Here is a 22,285-nt window from a genome sequence, read left to right as displayed (position 1 = left end):
CTATTTTTAGCCCCATAGCCCTTACCCTGCAGGCAAGCTCTGTGGCAACCTGAATTTAATGGGGGCATGTTACCACTCTTATTTCAACTGATACCACCCCTCTGACAACGACGAGCTATTGGTAGACGGAGATGATCTATCAAAGGGAAAGCACCAATCACTTTAAACCAAAGGGGTGGGCTGTAGGCGGGCTGCGGGCGGGCTGTGGGCGGACTGGGGCAGAGCAAAGGCACTATAAAACAATGAGGCAGCTCTCCAAGAGGGGGCAGTTTTCTGCAGGCTAGCTGTGGTGGTTATGAGTGCTGGGCATTAAAAGCCTTACTCCTATTAAGGAGCCTTTAATAATTTTTTTTTTCCCTGACTTTTGGACCAGCTAAAAGTCAGCCCAGCACTGCAAGTCCTTTTCTCTACCTGAGGTCCAGTGCTGTCTCAGCCAGAAGATCTCAGATCTCTGCGGTCCTGGGGCATACCATCTATCGAGCCATAGGATCCCAAATTTTTATACTTTTCTAATTTCTGTAATTTTTCAATTTTTCTGTTTTCAATAAATTATTCTAATTTTTTATTTAACTAAGAGTTGTCTCTTTTCTCACAAGGAGGACTGCAGCCACCATCTTACTGGACTGCTACCACCACCCTGGCTAACAGGGTGTCAGGTTGTGTCCTGACTCTGTCAGTTTAAACCAGTGTTTTCTGCTTTCGTGTTTTTTAAATTTCCCTATTAAATTGTTACTCTGACTTGATGCCTCCCACTGATTTGTTTTCAAACTACTACATTGATCTAGTTGAAGGTGTCTCTGCCCATAGCAGCAGGGGGGTTGGAACTAGATTGTCTTTAAGGTCTCTTCCAACCCAAGCCCATTCTATGATTCCATGTGGAAAGCTGTCATACAACAGCCTGAGCAGAACTGATGATGGGATCTGTGAAAATACTCAGTCTTCATTAAGCAGTAATAAAAAATACTTAGTCTTCATTAAGCAGTAATAAAATTCGGAATTTCCAGATGCAAAGTCTTGTAACATTACACTTACAGCACTGAGAAAGGAATTTCCTGGACACATAACAGGAGGCTCAATTGCACATGCTGCTTGCTTAGAATCTGTGGTGTAGTAACTCACAGACTTTGATCACACTGTTACTTTGGTTCACAAGAGCTACTGAAACCAGAATTTTTGAAGCAAGTTCTTTTTAAAAGTCTTTACTATTTCTTCACCAGTGTTTTTCTCCTGATGTTCATTCAGTAACACAGGATAAACACGTCAGCCCACACATTACCTTCAGGAGATTCAGACTTAACAGGAAAAGTCTGAAGTAATGAACTATACCAAACCAACCCTTTTCTTTCTTCAGCTGTGTACTAATAAAACACCAGAAACAGGAGATATGGTCTTGAAAAGGTCATCTCGTTAACTCAAAGGACTGGAATTCAAGAATTTTGAGTTCTTTTCCTAGCTCTGTCTTAGACCGTTAATAAACTTGGGATGTTTTTTGCATCTGAAAACAATGATGATAATAACTACCTAGCAGCCTCAAAAAGTATTTGTGGTGCTTTATTCTTCAGTGCTGTGAAGAGCAATGAAGTGTTTGTCATCAGACAATGAAATACACAACATTATTCCTTCACATGGAGCAGACTGTAAGAACTATGACATCTGTCAGTATGACCACTTTTCCTTCCTGGTTCATGTCAAGCATTTAAGTCTGGGCTTCTATTTTTAACAATTTTTTGAAGTATCACCTAAGTTCTCTGCTTCTGTGAGCAGAAATGGAGAAGGCCCTACCTGCTATCCACAGCATTTTCTCTGTTTTACAGAAGTAACATAGGATTATTGACTACTAAAATCCTTTATCCTTGTCTGCTATTGTTTTTAAACTATGCAGATGACTTTTAACATACAACTGGCATATCTCTACACAAGGGAGTATTGTCTTGCTTGCAAGACAGAATTGTGACAACAAAGTACGTCAAGGTGTATAAATCGATCCACATTTGAGAATGAAACTAGGGAGATATCATCTATGGAACTGACTGAATAACAGCTCAGAACTGGTTTATTGCCTGAAAACATAAGTTTCTAGTTATAAACATTTTTAGACTAAGTAATTGTTAAGGAAGTAATGTCTACAAATGCTTCAAGAACAAAATTTGGAACAACTGGATCCTGTATGTAAGGACTGTGAGCAGGGGGGAAAGGAAAGCCTGTGATTCATTGGTTTTTGTATGTTTATGGTTGACATGGGAAACTCTTTTCCATTCAGTGTAACTCCTCACAATGCTCTTAATATAAACATATCTATGACAGAAATCGTATCTAGTCTTTACAAATAAGTTCCTTATGAATTTCAACTAGAAAGAACATAACTGATGCTTGATCACCAGTTTCTACTGAAATATTTGTCTTCCTGAAGGCTCTTGGATTCAATTTTTTTTTAAAAATTTACTAGAGCTAGCACAGTTCTACATGTTTAGTGAATAAACAGTTGCTTAAGTAATATTAATACTAAAGCTCATTGTGAATTTTCCACAGGAAACCTGTTTTTCGTACATAAAGTCAAAATTAAACATTTAATTGTTGGTCTATCTGACTCATATATCTTATAATGCACCAAAAAGGAAAGGTCCTTTTGACATAAAAAAATATTAACTAGCATTTCCCAGGTCCTATAATGCATTATGGAAATTCTATGTCAGGCATCCATTTCAGCCAAGGCTCTCCAAATACCATTTCCCACGATGCAAAATGAACTTCTCTCTTTGACCTGGCTGGTGCTACATGATTGAAAAATTTGAATTCACCATAGAAGGAACTGGAAGGCAAAAAAGACCATTGAGGCAAAGGCAGTGTATAGTGGGTAAGAAACAGTCTTTTCTTCCCTTGTCAACTACTGGAACACTGAAATGTCATCATACACTAACTGACCAAAAAAAACCCCAAAACCACCAAACCAAAAATAACCCAACAACCAAACCCAAAAAACCCCCCAACCAACCAACCAACCAACCAAACCCAACAAAAACAACAACAACAACAAAAAAAACCTACCCGAAAACTGAGAGCTGACTCTCAAAGCAGTATCTAGCTGAACTTCTGTGGAGACAAAACAGATTTCAGCCTCCACCAATCTCCCTTTACCATACTTTGTGCATAGTGTTTTGACTCCTAGCAGATTTCACCCTCAGCATTGCACCATGCTGCAAATGCACCAACTTTGCTGTCACCTAAATGCATTCTTAGTGGCAGAGAAGTTTGTGTCAGAGTCCCTTTTTGCTGCATCCCATGAGTCATTGCCAATGTGCTCTAGACAAATTTCAGTTTCTCAGAATTCTAAGAAAAACGTTCCATCTTTTAGAAAAATATCCTATACAATTTTATTCTCACAGCCCATTTATATTTAAATGAATTTTCTGAAAATATTTGTCTACTTTAAAAAATAAAGAAAGTCTAGAGACATGTCAGTTCCACTAAACCTCCTTAATGTGTTCTTAAAATGTCTCCACTGGACACGTGTTGAAGTGGGATTTGGGTAGTACTGCTAGTTCTTGTCCAGTGAAACCTGGACCAGCTCAAGCAGAGTGCCATGTCCTGAAAACTTGTGGCGGTACCTCCCCTGCCCCACTCAGGCCAAACTATGATCTGAGAAATGCTCATTAGGCTTCAGCCTTGACGAAAAGCACCTGAGCTCAGCTTTTCTTGAGCTTATTGGAAACACTGTTCCCAGGAACTAGTGCTGTCTCCTGGTTTTTAACAAACAGTGGAAATTTATTTTTCATGCCTGAAAAACAGCCCAAGGGGAATAATACTTTTTGAAGAAAGTTACCTACTAGGATTGCAGCCAGGATGAAAAAGTTATTATGACCAAAGCTCACTCTGTTTTAACCCTATAAACCATGGTCCAAAGTGAGAGCCTTGGAGCTCTGCTGGACTACAGAAGCTTCTTGCCTGTGAGTGGGGCCTCTCAGAGCCAGCGAACTCTCAGGTCTGCTGTACTCAGAGGATCACCAAACAGCAATGCTGGTAATACGCCCTGTCCTCCAGACTCACCCCTTCACCCACTGAGAAGATGCAAACGCATCTGACGCGAGTACTTCCCTGAACTGAATGGGAATTTTTTCAGAAGTGTATCTCTTAAACATCCTTGAGGTCTGCATGCATGCTAGAGTTAACATGCCATATCAAATGTGCTGTGAATGTTACTCTCCTGGATTCTTAGTATTTTAGATTTGTAAGTAAGTTAGGCCTGTGAGTTACTGTGGTGCTATAGTAAATTCTGTATGAATCCTTTGTTCAATTGTTTAACTTAAGCTATACATTAAGTGCTGTTAAGTTTAAGTGCTGTTAAACCTTTATGCCAAAAATTTCCTAGGCTCCATTTAGCAAGAGGGTCTACTCCACACCTTGTGAGTCAACAGCAAGTCCTTCTTTATTCCTTTTTTCTTTTGATCCTTATCCTTTCCTACCCTTTCTTTTCCTCCTCCCTCCCCCCCTCCCTCAGCCCGCAAGCCTTCTCACAGGTAATATTTGGATTGATTTTGGTCGTAGATTGAAGGGGTTTAGATTTTTCTTTGCTTTTTCTCTGTGTGCTTTAACCATCTAGTAAGTAGTAGGGTGAACCTTAGCAACGAACTTTGTAATGCTTTTGCTTTTACACTAACCCTGCTTTTGCCAATACCTTTGCCAGTGATTCTTTAAGCAACCCTAAAACACACATTCACGACACAAGTCTTTGGAATATCTTGGCTCTTCGAGGTAAGCGCTCTCAAAAGGATTGCTGCCCACTGAGTCCTGGTAAATTATTTTCCTGTGAAGGATGACTTAGTCCAGATCAACAGACTGGTAGATCTGTTTGCAGACCACAATGTCTAAAACATCCTCTGGAACCTGGGAATCATGTATCAGCCTTTTTTGCTTCTTTTCTTCTGTCATAAAGTTGGCTAGAGTTTTTCCTGCAAGAAAAAATGTAGAATAAGAGACAGCACACGTTTTGCATGTCTGGTGGTGTAAAAAGAAAATATTGCAGAACACTGCTGCCTGACCAGAGTTTCAAGGGACCAGAAACTTCTTTTTTCTTTATTTTCCCTTTCGGCAGCTCTGTTTCACAGAGGCCCAGACAGGGCACGAAAATAAAGGAGTACAGAAAGTTCAAATGAGAAACAGATGTTGGGAACAAGTGTTGAAACAATACTCAATGCCCCAACAGCCATTTGCTTCAGTACCCTGAATATCCCAGGAACATAAAAAGAATATATTATAACAACACATATATCAGTACAGTGATGGAAACTAATGAACTAAATTATTTATGATTTACATAACTGAAATCTAATCTAAAAATACAGAGCTTGGTAATATGATTTTTTAAGTTATTAGACAAAAAATTATTCTGAAATTAAACATTACTGAAATGAGAGTTAGTTTCCAGCATAGGGTTAGTACCTGTAGAGTAAGTGTAATGCCATAATATAAATTCAGTTATGACCATGAAGACTGAACTGAAAGTTCTATTATATTTCAAAAGTTGCAATGTAGACTGACGTAAGTAAGGATATTCATATACCACTCCTGCATACAGATGTACACAAAAATGTCTCCAGTGAGGACCTCAGAACACGTATGGGAAGACAGATTTTCTCTCTTCCTGCTCCATATGATATATCAGTTTGAGAAGAGAACATGCCTTATGGAATTGTTGCTCCTTCATCTTCTTCCCTTGCAAGAGGTGTATATAATAATATGTTGTACTGAGACGGTTGTGGGTGGTTGTTATGCTATCTAAGGTGTTTTCAAGGATGTTTTGCCCAGTTGTACTTTCCTAAAGAGATTGCCACCTCAGTCTCATAACTGCTTGGGTGTTCCTTGTAAAGAAGTGAAAAGGAACAACTGAAGAAACATATTTCTTACCTTGGTTGAGCAGTATCCGACCATATATCTGACTGCTTCATATACACATTCATGTATTTCTTGTATTGGCTGAGCTGTATTAAAGTCTGTATCTCACTACTTAAAATATTGTAATCTGGAGTTTTTCCACCTTTCATGCAGTACTGAAGAGGTCTTTGAGCAACACTACCCTCTAACTTCAACTGCTGAAATTTGAAGTTGCAATTCTGCTTTCAGCTACTGCCACAAACCACACTGGCAACAACCATTAGTAATGACAGGTCCCCTACAGAGAGCTCCTGAAGTAACCACCCTGGTATCAAGCAGGAATGAATCAGTAGTCATATTATTGTTAGTACAATTCTGCTCCTCACATTTCCTGCTCTGTTGAGAATTAGAGATTATAGACATGAGCTGGTCTTCACATCTAAAACTGAGTAACAGAGGCTGTAGATGTAAGGATTGATTTTACATATTTCAGAAAACCATGAATTTCTAACTGCAATTTATTTTTTCTTATAAGAAGGTGAATAACAAAGTAACCTTTCAGCAAACCTTGGTGCACTCCTTAAATAAAAGGAAAGAATAGTATTTAAGGATGTATGTGCAAAACTGTTTTCTACTGACATACAAAGCTCCAAGGTATTCTGCAACAAAGGTGTTTTACAACTAAGTCCTTGTTGTTCATAAAAACTTTGAAATACATCCTTAAAGTCAAGATCATATCTAAGCATTACCTTGTAAGCATACATGCATTTTATACCTGTGCTATTATATTATCTATATAATACGTAAATAATATATATTCTAAATAAACCAGAGCCTAAATTATGGGAGAACTTGTAATACAAGATGTCAAGCTTGTAATACACTATAGAGAGTATTTCCTTCTAACCAAAGTAAAATCTCCTGGCCAGTTTCTCATAACTTCCAATAATACCAAGAATCTTGTGACTGAATTTAAATTTCAAAAAATTATTCATAGATTTTTAACTTACTTATCTGTTTTCTGGGTCTCAGATATTAACAGAGAGAAAACTCCAGGGCAGCAAAATCAGCTAATGATAAACATGTGCTAAGAGTTTCCTAATCATGAAAAAGATCTCTCTATGTGAACACTGCTGCACCTTGCCCCTGCTGTCAAGACTGAAAACAATTTCCATTAAATGGTGTGAACTTTTAAGAAATCTGTCCCTTTTAGCAGTAAAAAGTCCTTTAAAAATTCCAATAGTAGCCTTACTTTTCGTTCTTATAAATAAAAGAACTTTGGTATCAACAGAACAAAAGATAGGACACACATGCTTATGAACACCTAAAAATTTCTTCAGTCACTGAACACGTTCTTCCCAATGGTGCTTCCAGATTATGACAGTAGAAGATAGGCTGTTTATTTATTAGTGGGTAAAATTTTTAAAAATAACTGAAATTACATGATCAGATCTGACTTTTGAGTGATGTCTGAAGGCATTGCTTGGTGACATTAAAAGCTGAACTTCTTTCATATCCACCTTAATTAGTAATTGCCTGACATAAAGGTACAAACATGACCTTTACATTTTCACTCTTTCTTAGAGAAAGAAAACACTTCCTGTTCCAATATATGTGGTGCATCCCACCGCCTGTGTTATGTGGCTAACTATATTCACAGGCTATTATGTGGAAGTACACACATCAGACAAATTACTTAAAACCTGCTCACCATAATTCAGCAAGCACTTGCATGGACTTGTATTCAGAAAATGGGTAGAATTTGGTCAGTATTACACTAAAATTTCTATAAACTATTTTCTCTCTCCTGACTTAAGCAGACTGAAAATCAATTTGATTAACATATACCTAAAAATATGCTACAAAATGCACCTGAACATCCACGTAAATGAATGTTAGTGGTTACTAGGGTTTTGGACCTCCTAGTTATAACAGCGAACAAACTGTACGATTTCCTCACTTACGTGCATCATCCTGAAGTTCACATAGGCTTTCTACAAGCCAGATAAACTAAAATTTTGCAAGACTTATGCTTTTTTTCATCTTTCAGACTATCAGAAGTACTGACCTCTTCTGCCAGTGCAGTCATTCCTCAATTCACTGTAGGTGTTCAAAATGCACATAACACTTCTTCCCAGTGAACTGACAAGCATAACAATGAAAGAGGTTTAGTTATAGAGGGTCTAAATGATTTGCTGTGGGGATGAACAAATTTTATTAAAGTATTTGTTTAAAAGTCCAGCAGTAGCCAACTCAGAGCTATCGAAAAACCCAAACCCCATTGGGTTAAACTTACTCATTTCAGAGAAGGAAAACAGAGGAATAGAAGCTGGAATTCAGAAATGAAGGGAGAAGAGATTGTATGATTTACTCAAAATCCAATGGTTGGGTCTATTTCTACTTTATCCTTTACCATAGACACCAGAACAGCTATTTCTATATGTAACACAGAGAATACCAAAACCTGAACTCTTGACCTTGCTATACTTGCAGCAAATCTGTTTAACTTCAGTATGTAAAGCAATTCATAGAAGACATTAGAAGTTCATGCACAAGATCTATGAGAACCAACCAAGAGAATCTTTAATTCCTAACGCATTGCCAAATTTAAAATTAAGTTGCTATACGAGAGTTGATGAAAATATTCAAATGACTGTCATATTAACGTGATTAACACTAATTAAGCACCTGATGAGATACCTTCTTGTGTATCAAGAACATATAGTCTTTCTCTAATATTCAGAATGCAGAAAGAAAGCTGCTGAAAATATCGAAATTTTTAGAAAATCAGAAAATGATAATTTTTCCCTTAGAAATTACAATATTACAAGCATAAAGTACCATACACAACCCAAATCAGGGTTCTCAGGGGGAGCACCCATCTTATGAGTCAATAACAGAACAAGCCAAAGCATCACACATGGAAGAAATTTTGTAACACGTCTGTTACAAAACCAATATAGCTAAACAAAGTCTGTAGAGCAACTTCTTTAAATAAAGAAGTCATAATTTATTGATTACTTTTCCACAAACTCTCAGACAATAATACAAAGAAAGGTGTAGCAAGATTTTTCTAGTCTAGATGTTCTTCCAAGTGTTGTTCTACACAATAGGAAAGCTGGTTTAAGCAGTAAGTGAAAAAATTGGTGTAATTAACCATTATCTTAAATTACAACCATCTAATATTGAACTCTTTTCCTTCAGGTTTCTAGTTTGACACCAGGGCACAAAAATAAATTATACACAGAGTGCTTTTCAGGCTATGTGTGCAAGGTGAATGTCCTCATTCCTCTTGTTGTACTTGCACAGTTCAGGGATGTCCATGTATTACGTTAATGACTATATAAACATTCAAAAAGCAGTGTGGAAATTGGTTTCTGGTCTTTTTCACCAATTTTTCACTTTAATGGCATCATAAAAAAAACTCATCATCTCTGAAAGAAGTATCTCCTCATGGTAGTAGAAAAATCCCCATTGGTCAGATCATTACAACGAGACTAACCCTGTGCCCATCCCAAACCACTCAGCCCGACTCTAGAGTAATCTTTATTTTCCAGCTTTAATGAGATACTTGAATTTAACTTGTATAAAAAAGATATGACTAAGCAGATGAATTATTTACATGAGCTGAAGCCAAACTTTTTATGTGTGAAGCCTAAGCACAAAAGTGCTTTTGCACTGCAGATTTCCAATATGATTACAGCCTAGATTTTCTGGTTCCCAGTTGAGCTATGCTCAGCAAGGAGTTTGTATCAGTTTGGAACATCCAGCAGCCCTGCAATTGGCTTTCTTGACCTTCAAATAAATTAAAGCATCCTAATAGCCTGCTGCTACCAACTGCAGAGAACAATTCAGTGGGTAAGAACTATCCTGACCTTGCTTCTTTCCCAAGGAGCGCCCATGCCAGGGTGAGGAGTACAATCAGAAGCCATTAGCATTAATTAACCCCCAGAAGTTATGCAGAGAAGTCATATGGAGGCTGAGCTATCAACTTTCTATCTGCCTTCCAAAACTTGCACTGCACAAATGTCATGCAGAGTCAGGTCTTTCACCTATCAACAAAATGAATGAGAAATCAGAAGGACTGACATAACCTTTCCCTTGGAAACCAGTGGCTAAAATGTTGCTACTGCAGTAGATAGGCCATAAAGTTAAAGCATAAAACAAAATTATTTCCTTGCTTGATAGAAATTCGAGCAAGAATTTTGAGCAAACCAAGCCTGAGCAGTCTTAAAAGACCTTCTTAACATGTATTTTATGACAGTTTTCCTCTGTGAAATTTTCCCAGACATGGGTATTCATCATTGGACATCAAGAAATTAAATGATGAGAATCATTTCACAGAAGTTCTAACTCATATATTCACTTGGAAATTGCACTTTACACATGCTTCATTCTGATTGGAACATCATGAATATATTTGTTATTTTCTAGACATGATGCTATGATTCGAAGAACTACAACCAGATATTGATCAAGATACTACTAAGGGTTGTAGAGATTTTGTACATTCAGTGGCAGAGAACTTGTTCTCTATGTACAGGCATTTCTTCCTAAAATAACTGCTACTCATTCAGAGTGGTAATCACCCCACTGCCTCCCACTTCTGGATATTTACTTCTGGTGACTATTTTCAGAACGCATATGCAAATTTACTTACTATATCAAGCCAGTCATCCCCATAGAAAACTAATAAAACCCAGAAATATTGTGACTGAAAGACTGCCTGACACTATTGTCAATGCTACTGAGAGTTTTCTGTTGCAACAGATGCAACAGAAAAGCCAGGTAATTCACTTAGCTCCTCTCCTACTCTATTTGCTTCAAAAGAAACAAAATCTGTGAAGAGCCATGTCTGCAGTAACTAAGCTGTGGAGAGGCTGCTGCAGTAGTCTTATGGAGGCCTTGTGAACTAATTCCTCTAAATTTTTCTCAGTAGTGCAAAAGAATTTTCTATTTATTCTCTCATGCAGTATCAAAGCAAAGACACAGATCCACAACACACATATGCACACACACACAAATACCAAAGCAGTGAAAAAAAACTCTCCCTAATATTTTATTAGCAAGCTTAACAAATTTGCCAATGCTTAAAAAATCAAGAAAAAAAGCAAAGAAGAAATTAGAACATTCTTCCTACAGTTATGATAAATTAAAATAAAGAGGTTAATAAAATTGCTGGAGTGCTCATTAGAAAATTTAATGAAATGCAAGAAAAATGAAAAAAATCCAAGCCAACAGATGTGATTACTTTCATATTCTGTTCCACAGTTTATGGCATCATAGAAAGGCTTTTATTTCAGAAATGGAAGTTAGACCAAGTCAGAAACAAGACCGTATGTATGTAATTTAGGCAATTTGAAAAAGAGACAGGAAGAAAAAAATCGGGAAGTGTCAGCCATGCCACTTTACAAAATAGAGCTGCCATTGATTATCTTTTATTAGCACATGGGCATGGCTGTGAAGATTTTGAAGGATTATGCTGTATGAACTTATCCGATCATTCTGTTTCCATTCACAAACAGCTACAAAACCTAAGGGACCTGGCTAACCAAATTACAACAGATGACCCGTCTTGGCTAGACAGTTTGTTTGATGGTTGGAGCTTTGCACCTTGGCTAAGGGAACTCTGTAAAATAGGCTTGATTATTCTAGTAGTAATAGTTTTAGTAGCAGTACCTTGTATACTTCAGTGTGTGCAAAAAATGACGAGTAGGACTGTGTCTAATATCTTAGTTGTTCATCAGAACAGGGGAGATGTTGGGGAAGATGAAACAGGAAAGCCTTATAAATATGATTGCCTGACAAAAGATTTTGGGAATATGAAAACTATAAGCGACATCGAAATGAAGGCCACCTTTGAGATACCAAGTCTTAGTTACTGAACAACTGGAAAACAATGGTATGGCTGACTGAAAGTAATCCCCTCTTGATTGAACAATACCCTCTGCTTGCAGGCAGGTCCAAGGGTCAGAGCAGACCCTACTAGCTCAGCAGAAGGGGTCCAAAGAGTAGTTTTTAGGAGTTAAGATGTAATACTCTATGGTAATATAACAATTCTTATAGGCTGTATGTAAATGCTATAGGATTTGTATCTTGTATTAGATTGGTTAGTGACAATTAGAATATTCAGTACAGAAGATGATTTATTGTATTGTAACCAGGACTTCAGAATCCACTCTACTTACCCCCGACCCGCTTACTCTCTTACTTACCTCCTCTTCGCTTACTCCACTCTTACCTACTTGCTCTTACTTTTACACTCTTGCTCTCCTGGGCCTGCTCCGAGCTGAGTCTGGCAGCTCTAAGCAGTGCCCCTGTACCCACGCCCTTTGCAATAAACCGCATGTTCCAAGATCTGACTTCAGAGATCTCTCATCTCCGTCCGTCCTGACCGTCCAACCCACCCCAAGCTCCTACAGGGAAGTCCCTGACAATCACCAGGTAGAATCTCTACTCAGAATAGTCTTCAGTGGACTGAAAAGCCAGGCCTAATCTGGAGTGTGTGAAGAAAACCATGGCAGGTGCTTAATATTTTTATGCAGTAACAACATCCTTGAGTCTTACATGTTCTAGTATATTCCTCACTTGCTACAGAAAAGGAAGGCCACCTTCATAAAAAATCACATCAGAAAAAAGGAAAAGACACCCAGAAGAAGGAGTGCATTCTCTTTTGTTCAAATCATTCAAGTCTGTTGGCTAACATATTTTCATCACTCTAGCAGTGTTCCTCTGACCAAAATAAGATATACCATTGATGTGTTCCCTCAAGATATGACAAAGTTGCTCAAAAAACCACCAAAGAATTGAGATATAAATACTGATCAGTTAGGAACTGCATACTCTTCTTCCCATCACTTACCTGTTTCAATGTAGGACAATAAACACTAAAAACTTACTTATACGCTGGGTTTTGATATTATTATCAGTTTGCACCCCACCGCCTCTTGTCCTATCAAGTAGGCACCGCTACACCCACCACACAGTTACATTCATTGGTAAGGTCCCCCTGAGCTTTCTCAAGGCTGAGCAGTCCCAGCTCTCTTGCCTGCTCCTTGATGATGCGGTCCTTGACTTGACTTGATCCAGGATGTTCATGTTTTTCTTGCACTGGGAAGCCTAGAAATGGACTGACAGCTGCAGATGTGTCTCACATGTGATAGAGAGGAGGGAACACTACCCTCAACCTACTGGCAGGCATTGCCTTTCCTAATGTAATCCAGGAGACCTCTGGCCTTCTTTGCTATGAGGGTGCATTGCTGGCTCATGGTCAACTAGTGCCCACCAGGACACCAAGGTGCTTTCCTGCAAAGTTGCTTTCCACCATGTCAGCCCCAAGTTTTTAGAATTCAGGAAATTATCTTGTGTTTAGTGGTTTCACAGCAAACATTCAACAACAGCTCTGACATTGGAAAGACACCAGATTTTCTCCATCATTCTGTGGCTTGAAAGCTCAGTATGTTTAATCTTTGCCAAAGGATCCCATGTTACATAAACTCTGGGTATATCACATAATGTACTCTTTTGCAAGGACATGGAGTGCTTTTAAATGAAACACTTTTTACTGGTTGTAGTGGTTCAACAACCTTGTAAATTAAAAAGACTTATTAAATTTTCATCTGTATTTTTCAACTCCACTTTTAAAAACCTTGAAACATGATTCTGCTAATGCTGCTGGAGCTACAGATTCATTAGTCAGAATTTTCACCACAGACTCTTACTCTCAAAGTTGCATCATAAAATTGTGTTTAGGTATTAACATTAGATTTCTAAGACTAATTGTAAACTAGTTCTAAGCCAGGAGCACACACATACACACACACACACACACACACGAAAAAAAAAAGAACCAAAAAACATTGTCCAGCTTTAAAGTATAAAGTCTCCCAGGTTTTTTGTTCCTATAAATTGTGTAAAATAAAAATCAGCCTGTTTCATAAACCACATATCGAAGAGAAATTATCCAAAATTGTTTTAACCTTTTGCTCATTTTGATGAAAGAAATGATGCAGTTATGCTTGAAAACTTGATACTACAAAGAAATGTCCATTAATTGGACTCACATGCTTGCAAGTAGAACTTTCTGCTCTCAAGCTGCTACAATCCATCTCTTATATTATATGTATCCTGAAATTGACCAGTAATGTACTTTCCTATTCAAAGATGTAACAGATGGTCCGGTGAAGACATGTAAAGGCAGCTTACGAAATATATATGAGATATCAAATTCAATATGCACCTAATATTGCAACATTTACTCATGTTTTTAGATACCCAAACTTCTTAGAACTTCCATTTGTTCTGTGATTATGCTCATAACCTAAGTGACAGCAGCTGTTTCTTTAAAGTCAAAAGACCAGTGACAGAAAATTTGAGTGTTCCAAGAACTGTTGTGTACAACTAATTACTTTAAGAAAACTTATAGTGCATTCCAAACTTTTGTTTACATTTGCTGATTTTCATTGGGAAAAAAAGTGATTTTTTTTTTTTCTAGAAAAAATTTAGTTTACTTTGAGACTATGATATGAAGAAACAATGCCTTTAAAAAAACTCAAGTTAAAATGCCACAATCCTTTGCACATTCTGGTAAAAGTAACTGTTAACTAGTAGACGGAAAAATTTGGAGAACTTACATTGTTAAAATTTGTTCTTGTATGTCTTTTATCTTTCTCATATATCAACATTATTAGTATCAACACTGAAACATGATTTTCATTAATCACCACATAACAGTATTGTCCAAGTATGCAATTTCCAAAGTAGTACTCTTTGTACTTTAATCATTTGATTTACCAAACTAAAGCTTTGCTTTAGAAGTCAGGAAGCTTCACAGATCACTTTCTGATCTGTGGAGTTTGATGAGTTCCTTTGACTGGACTCCTGAGGGAGGAATCCTACCTGAATTCTGCTCAGCTTTAGACTTAACTCCTAGATCAGTTCCAAAGGGGAAAGGAAACAGAGAGAAATCTTGATCAGTCAGGTGCCCACTGGAATACACTACAAGACTCCAATTCCTCAGCTGCTTTTGTACATGAACCTGATGAAAGATGACACTGACTCAAAGGCTTTTAATTACTGAAGGGAGCACTCAAGGATCACTTTGTTGCATCTGGAGTAAATCACATCTGTTTATGATTTCAGACTTAGGCAGACAGTAACTTCCAGTTTCTCTTTCTGTATTTCTGAGTTTTTGTTCACAACTACAATTTGACATCAATGCCAAGATTCATCCTGCTTAACTAATTTTTAATTGAGGCATTTAGGTTAAGAATCTGATCACCCTAGACTTCTGTTACCCTCAGCAACAAGATCATAGATAAACTTAAGTGCTCTCTGGAATTATCCCTGTGTTGCCCTCTGAAAGGAATGGAAGTAACAAATAATCCTGATTTGACTCCTGCTTGATTAAACATCCTGTTTAAAAGCCTAACATACGGTGTGACAAACTTTGCCTTCAGACTTCTCTACACATAAAATTTATGCTTACCAAATTGAAATTCTGGGACAAAATAATTTCTGAATTGTCAGAGTACAATTAAACGATGATGTTTTGTTTTGTATTTTCACATAAGTAACTAAAACTATTCTACAGATGAGAAATTCTCTTCCATATTAGCCAAGAAGTTTCTCCTCTACTTGTCTGTTCACACCTCTCTATTCATAGTAAAGATTCCATGCTATTCCTGATCCCACTCACTTAAAATTTCATACTACAATTCATCCCTTTCTTTCCCACTCCTTTCTGCAGCTTTTTCTTTGCAATACAGACAGCAATCAGCTCCATTAATCCCATCAGTCACTCCAGTACTATCCCATAGACCCCTGTCCCATCTATTTCTAAGCTCCATCACCCACTTCCAAATTCCTCTTCAGGGACTGGGTATGCAGACTCATCCTGTGTAGCTCTAACTGTAGACACCACAGGTGTGCATTCCCTGTGCATTTTTTACTGAGAATTCCAACAACCTCTCTCTGTGAATGAGTCAGACCCACTTCATTCTCATCTTTCCCGGCACATCTGTTGTTTGAGAGCCATGCCAAAGAACCACCGTCCATTTTTTGCTCATGGGATCTCTTCAGAGTGCTTCTGCAGTTTATTTTCAAGTGTTCCTCCTGCAAGGGATCAGAGAGAGCTTGCTCTTTTTTCTCCCCCTGAATCTTACCTTTGAGTAGTCTTTTCTGCTATCATAAATTCAGCGGTCATCTGTGGACTGAAACATAGAAGTGTTTTTTTCTACTCCAAACTCACCAACCAGGTCTTAACAATTTTTGGATATGGAATGTTTTGGGTTACCCACAACATTTTATTGGAAATTATATATAGTTTTAAAATTTATAATAATACTTAAGGAATCTAGCAGACTTTAGGACCCCATTTTTTACTTAACATTTTACCTGTGTGTAATAAGGGAAAATTTCGGCCTCACACAACAAGCAATTGAAATAGTCAGCTGAACTACTGGAACTGCTTCGTAAAAAAGGAAAATGTAGGATATAGGAATTATTCAGTGATGTGTTTATGATGGGTTGCAGAAGAAAACAATGTGCTTTACACATTTAATATCTCAGGCTGGAGTTCACCACAAAATCTTCTTTCCAAGCTCTGTTTTCATATACATTAAAATAATAATTAAATTTAGAATTTTTAAAAAAATTTAAATTCCCAGTGTGTTGCTGAATGTTGAATGAATTTTAAGTACGAAGGAATCTCAATGTTAATTCTGCTTTCTTAATAACAGGGATATGATCACTTATGATGTAAATATAGTGAGTTTCACCAAAGCATGTGTTCTAATGAGTACATAAGGACAGTAACACAGGTATGTGTGTATGAAGACTCAAAAGTGAAGAAAGCAATACGGAAAATAATTGCAATAATAAGAGCAAACTTTTCTATTCTGTCTTAATAGTCGAAAGTCTTCATAGAACATGTTTATAAACCATGAAAGAATTTTTTACTATATATTTTTTCAATAATTTTCCTATGTAAATAAGAATTCATATCCTGTGGCAGAGGCGGACACCACCTTCCCTTTGTCTCCCTACACATAGTTGGCAGTGGGGGCTGCTGTCTTGGGAGGGGGCAGTACCCCCCCACCATTTTGGGTGTCTCCATGTTCCTGTGGGGTTCCTGAGATTTAGTGATTTTGTGTTAAGTGATTGTTTTTTGGGGGGTTTTTTTTGCCTGTTGCTGTTTTGCATGTTAGTAAACTGTTATTTTTTCAGTTATATCTACTAAGTTTTGTTCCTTATTAGTGGAAAGGGATTGGTTGAAACTAAGGGGAGGTAACTCATTTTAGAGCATCCACAGCTTTAAATCGTCAAGACAAAAAGAAAGGGAGCAAGCCCAGAAGAGATGTCTTGGTATCAGTATAAAGAAACTCCTCTGGCAAAAGTCAAAGCACAAGCTGCAGGAAACTACAAGTTGCAGAAAACCTTCTGGTTTTGTGGTCCTCAGTGTCTAGCTAACATTACTGGCACTTCTTTCTGTAAAGCTTCTTAAAGTTTAAATTTGATTCACAAAACATGAAAGATTAATTGAAATTTCTACAATTTACTTCTTGTCATTTCCAATACAAAACAAACTTCGTACATATTTCATTACATCTGTACTGAGCATATGAACGCAAGAGTCAGTCTGCAATAATCACATATTTCAGTAAGTACTCCAAAAATATAACTTTTATGCATGGCCTCTGGGATCAAGGCCAGTTGTAGCTACAAGATGGTCTACACAGCTGCTACCACATCACATGAACCTGGAGCGCGCCAAGATAAAGGGAGAGAAATGGACCCAGCCATAACCCCCTCTTTCTTTAAATAGTTTTCCATTTCAACTCCCCTGTATTGTTCTGCAACATCTTATGTCCTACAAATAGAATCATAGAATTGTAGAATATCCTGAGCTGGAAGGGACCCATCACTGAAGTCCAACTCTTGCCTTGCACAGGACACCCCAAGAATCACACCACATGCCTTAGAGCATTGTCCAAACCCTTCTTGAGCTCTGTCAGGCTTCCCAGGGGAGCCTGTTCAGTGCCCAACCATCCTCTGGGTGAAGAACCTTGTCCTGATATCTGACCTAAACCTCCTCTGACACAACTTCAGGCCACTCCCTTGGGTCCTGTCACTGTCACCACACAAAAGAGATCAGTGTCTGCCCCTGCACTTCTCTTCATGAGGAAGTTGTAACTGCAGTGAGGCCTCCCTTATCCTCTTCTTCAGGCTGAACAGACCCAGTGACCTCATATGGCTTTCCACCTCTAGGCCCTTCACCATCTTCGAGGCCCATAAATACGTGCTGCCCTGCAACATGAATACACACACAGCTGTTCTCAAAGGAGAGAAAATGGTTCAGAAAAATGCATTCCAACACTGAGAATAAGTGCCAAAATATTGGAGTTAAATACTGACATGACAGGAAGAAACATCAGAACAAAACACCAAAGTACGAATGTGTTACATGGGGCAATGCCTCAGAGCATCCTGACTGTGACAAGCTGACAAGAAAATCTTGACTCAGAACGAATTTAAGTCAAAATATAGTATGACAAAGGGCCAACAAAGAAGTTGTGAGGCACAAAGATTCTTAACTCTGGAAGGTCAGTGAGGTTTAAAAAGGGAGAAAGAAATAAACTCACTTATTTTCAGCAATGACTGAGAAGAAAACAAAATTGTTGGATGAAAAAGGGCCAGAAGTATGTCACCAGGGCCTACAAGAAACTTTCAAAGCAAGTTAATTCAGTATTCAGACGAAATGGAAAGGCAAATTGAAGTTATTACCCAATAGGCTACACAGACAGGGAACAACTCTAATTGATGTGAGACCAGGCCTGCACTGGTTGGATTCACAGAACCGCAGCTGGCTCCCTGGTCCTGCTTTTGTCTTTCTCTTTGCTAAGATGCACAATGGAATTTAAGACTGGCATATCTAGGGATTAGTTTTGCATGAAATATCAAGACAAAAGGAAGAAGCACTTTATTTTCCTTGGAAGATCTTTCCTTCTGGAGTTTCTGCAATCCAGTTTTACACTCAGTGCAAACAAATCCGATCTAGATGTGAGATTATATCCAGTAATTCTTAAAAGTACATTGACGGCATTATGCGTATCACATCCAAGACTAATCTGTACTCAGATACAGTCAAATTCAGCTCCTTCTCATGTAGAACACTATAGCTGCCTGACCTTGGTGGTACTACAAAGAAAAGATCACTCCAAAGAAAAGATCACCCATGACGGTTGGCTGAATTTCAGTAAACTGGATATAACTGTCCAAGTCAGAATTTTTATGAAGCAGCAGCTGTGGTAAACACCCCACATCTGCAGTGAGAGTCAAAGCACTCTCAGCGAATGCTTTAAATGAAAATCAGCTCCTGTTGGAACAAAATTCCTTTACTACAAGATGAAGGGATGAGCTCAAAGTATTTTCAGTTGGCTTTTTACTGATCCAAATGAAACCTAGACTGCTACTGAACATCCAGCACCGCTTTCAGAAACATCCTAAATGGAACTCAAAAGTAATACGCTGAAGGACTAGTCTGGCTTAACCTCACTTCCATGTAAGACTTGATAAAAAGTTCAGTCAAAGGTGATTTTGCTGCAGTTCACTCACAGGAGATGCCTGAGCACCAGTTAGAAATTAAACATTAAAATATAACAAGATCCAAATGCTAGATCCTGCAGATAAAATGCATTGCAGAGACAGCTGACAACAGTTGTATTTGTTTAAATATTTAGACTTCAAAGCAGAATCGTAGGCACAAGAGTGCCATCCAGGGGCCAGCTAATTGCTGGTAAATGTCCAAAGAATTTCCTGAAACTTTTTTTCCATATAAACAAAACTGGGTTTGTTTAAAACAATTTCCCCAAATATTTTCAAATATGCCCTCAGTTCTTTTTAATACTGCAACAGATAAACAGCAATATGAAATAAAAACTGATTCATTCTCTAGACATACTAAGATTTGCTTACATTTAAGCATGGATTTTCCAGAAGTTTTGTTTCAATAGAAGAATATTTGTAGCAATGTATATCAAGAAGTTCTTCTAGCCCAATAAACTGGCAATCACGAGGAAAGTTCTGATGAAACTTTGCCAAACTTTTCAGACTGAGAAATCGCGAAAGCCAGAACACGTGCTCAGCCACATTTCACTACAGACATTTAAAATTAATGATGTATATAAAATGTCACACAACCAAAGCTTCAGGAGGTACAGTTTCTACACAACTCCAAATCTTCCTTCTGCTCAAATGAAAAACCCAACCTGGAAACTGTAAACCACTTTGGAAATGGAGGCTGTTTTGTCAGGGTGGGGATAGAGCAAAGCCCAGAGATACGGCAGTGGTCACAATTTACTCCTGTAATGAGTTCCACTCAGCAGCAAAAAGGGGGGGCAAGAGAGGGGAAGCAAGAACCCCAAAATATTTCTAAGATTACAAACCAGTCGTGGGGGCAGAGGCCACTTCAGTTTAAGGATTTACAAGCGTACATCTCCCGAGGCTTTGGATTCAGCCAGCCAGCCAGCGATGCCATCCGCGCAGCAGCGCAGAGCAAACGCCGCGCTGCGAGGGTTCAGCTTTCACCTCACGCGAGGCGAGCTCTTTAGGAATGGTCCCAAGCTCGGGATCCGCCTCCTGCCCACGCCGCTCATCACCCGCGAACACCAGAAAAAACAACCCAACCAAAGCCCTTCGACCCCGTTTCGAACGGGAGCTGCGGGCGGGGCGGGGCGGGGCGGGGCCGGGGCCGGGGCGGGAGCGGGAGCGGCCCCGCGGCGCCTGCGCGCGGTTTCGGTTCCTGCGGCGGCGTGGGGAGCGCTCGGAGCGGCCCGGGCACGGCGCGGCCTGCGGGGCTTTGCGGAGGCGCCGGCGCCATGGCTCCCGTGCTGAACCTCAACAACGAGGTGAGACACCCGCGGCCTCGGGGCGCCGGCGGGAGCGGGCCGCGGGGACGGGCCGGGGGGACTCGCGCCGGGGAAGGCCCCGCGGCGGCCGGGGGAAGGGCCGGCGCGGCGGTCAGCGGCGGCGGATCGCCCTGCGAGCGAGCCGGCTCGGGGCCGACCCTCCCCGCAGCCGACGTGGCCGCCTGGAGCGGTAGGGAGGGCCCCATGTGGCCCCAGGTGGCTGCCGCCCTCCCTCGGCGTGGGGAAGCGCATCCCATCGTGCTGGCGCTCAACTGTGATGAAAACAAACGTCCGTCTTGTGAAGTTAAGCTACTTCTAGGGGAATGCCATGCGATTTCGACACGTGTGCCTCCGTGCGACGTCCTGCCCATGAGTGTCATTTCATCACGCCTGTCTTGCCGTGTTTGTGTTCACACTGAAGTTTTGCAGCTGATTCTGGCGGAACCACCAAAGCCCCAGCTGCCTGCCTTCTGATGGCAAAGATATGGTGTTGCCTTATTTTCTTGGAAAGGGAGGGACTGAAAATGAAAAATTACTGGGTTACAGCTAACTTCTTCCTGTTCTGCAAGAAGTTTGGCGTTTCATATTTATTTCAGAATATGTTTTTCCTCTTTACATTTTGGTTCGGTTGAATTCGGTTATGAGTGTTTCACTTGTGATGGGTTTTGGTTACACATTTGCAAATCATTGTGCACAATAAGCCTGACACAACTAACGCAATCTCTTTTTAGGTGTTGCACCAACAGTTTAGAATAGCTGGCAGTTCTGCTGAGCATATGTGGTATGAGCACCTGCACTTGGCACTGTACTCTTCCAGAATTCCTTCATAATTAACAGCTTGGTTACAATTTGTTATCAGCAGAACAAAAATTACTTTGTTTTAGGCACGTAGTAACTTGGAGAGGCTTTGATTTCCAAGTTGATTTCCTGGTCAAGAATTTAGTGAAATGTAGCCTCTTCATCAGGGAAAAAGTTTGATAGTACATAAAATAGAGATATTTACTCAGTAGTTATTGGTTCTTGCTGTCAACAAAGGTAAGGTCAGAAATGAGTGATTTGACACTGAAATACACCTATAAATCACCAAAGAAAGAAGAGGGTATTTCATTCATTGTTGTAGCGTGGACTTTTTTCTGATTGATGCAAGTTTGTTTCATAGTCTTTCACCACAAAGATGCTAATATAACAAGGGATGAAAACAGAAGCATTAGTTGACTGAGGTGTTCTTCAGAAAAAGAGTACAATGAGTTTCTATACAAAACATTGGAAAATTTCAGTAAGGACAGTGGGAATGTCATTTCATCTTATACTTCAAACATAACCTTCTCCTGAGAGGGAACTGAAAGTAAGTTCTGGAGGAGGTAGCTTTCACCAGAGTTTCTACAGAAAGTAGACACGCTGTAATAATAGGTCCATCTGAGATGTAAGGTAGGACAGAGAAAAATCCTGGATGCCATCTCTTCCGGAGGGACAGAAGATCAGTCTGACTTAGAGTAGAGATCTAGCATGAA

General features: G+C 39.2%; 1 protein-coding gene and 1 long non-coding RNA gene across 2 annotated transcripts in view; one reads left to right on the top strand and one right to left on the bottom strand.

Moving 5' to 3' along the window:
* Positions 1-685: 685 nt before the first annotated feature.
* Positions 686-20,562, bottom strand: LOC125320543. Its single transcript, XR_007201170.1, has 2 exons — positions 20,313-20,562; positions 686-4,946 (listed from the first exon to the last, which is right to left on the bottom strand). It is a non-coding gene; the product is annotated as an uncharacterized LOC125320543 (long non-coding RNA).
* A 92-nt stretch (positions 20,563-20,654) lies between these two features.
* Positions 20,655-22,285, top strand: part of SRFBP1 (serum response factor binding protein 1) — a 68,986-nt gene continuing 67,355 nt past the window's right edge. The window contains exon 1 of the mRNA XM_048290647.1: positions 20,655-20,774. Within this exon, the coding sequence (XP_048146604.1) occupies positions 20,745-20,774 (30 nt within the window). The 5' untranslated portion in view covers positions 20,655-20,744. The remainder of the gene's footprint in view (positions 20,775-22,285) is intronic.

This window comes from Corvus hawaiiensis, chromosome Z (assembly GCF_020740725.1).
Source record: "Corvus hawaiiensis isolate bCorHaw1 chromosome Z, bCorHaw1.pri.cur, whole genome shotgun sequence".
NCBI lineage: Eukaryota > Metazoa > Chordata > Aves > Passeriformes > Corvidae > Corvus > Corvus hawaiiensis.
The sequence above is the reverse complement of the archived record's forward strand: the minus strand, read 5'-3'. Positions and strand labels throughout refer to the sequence as shown.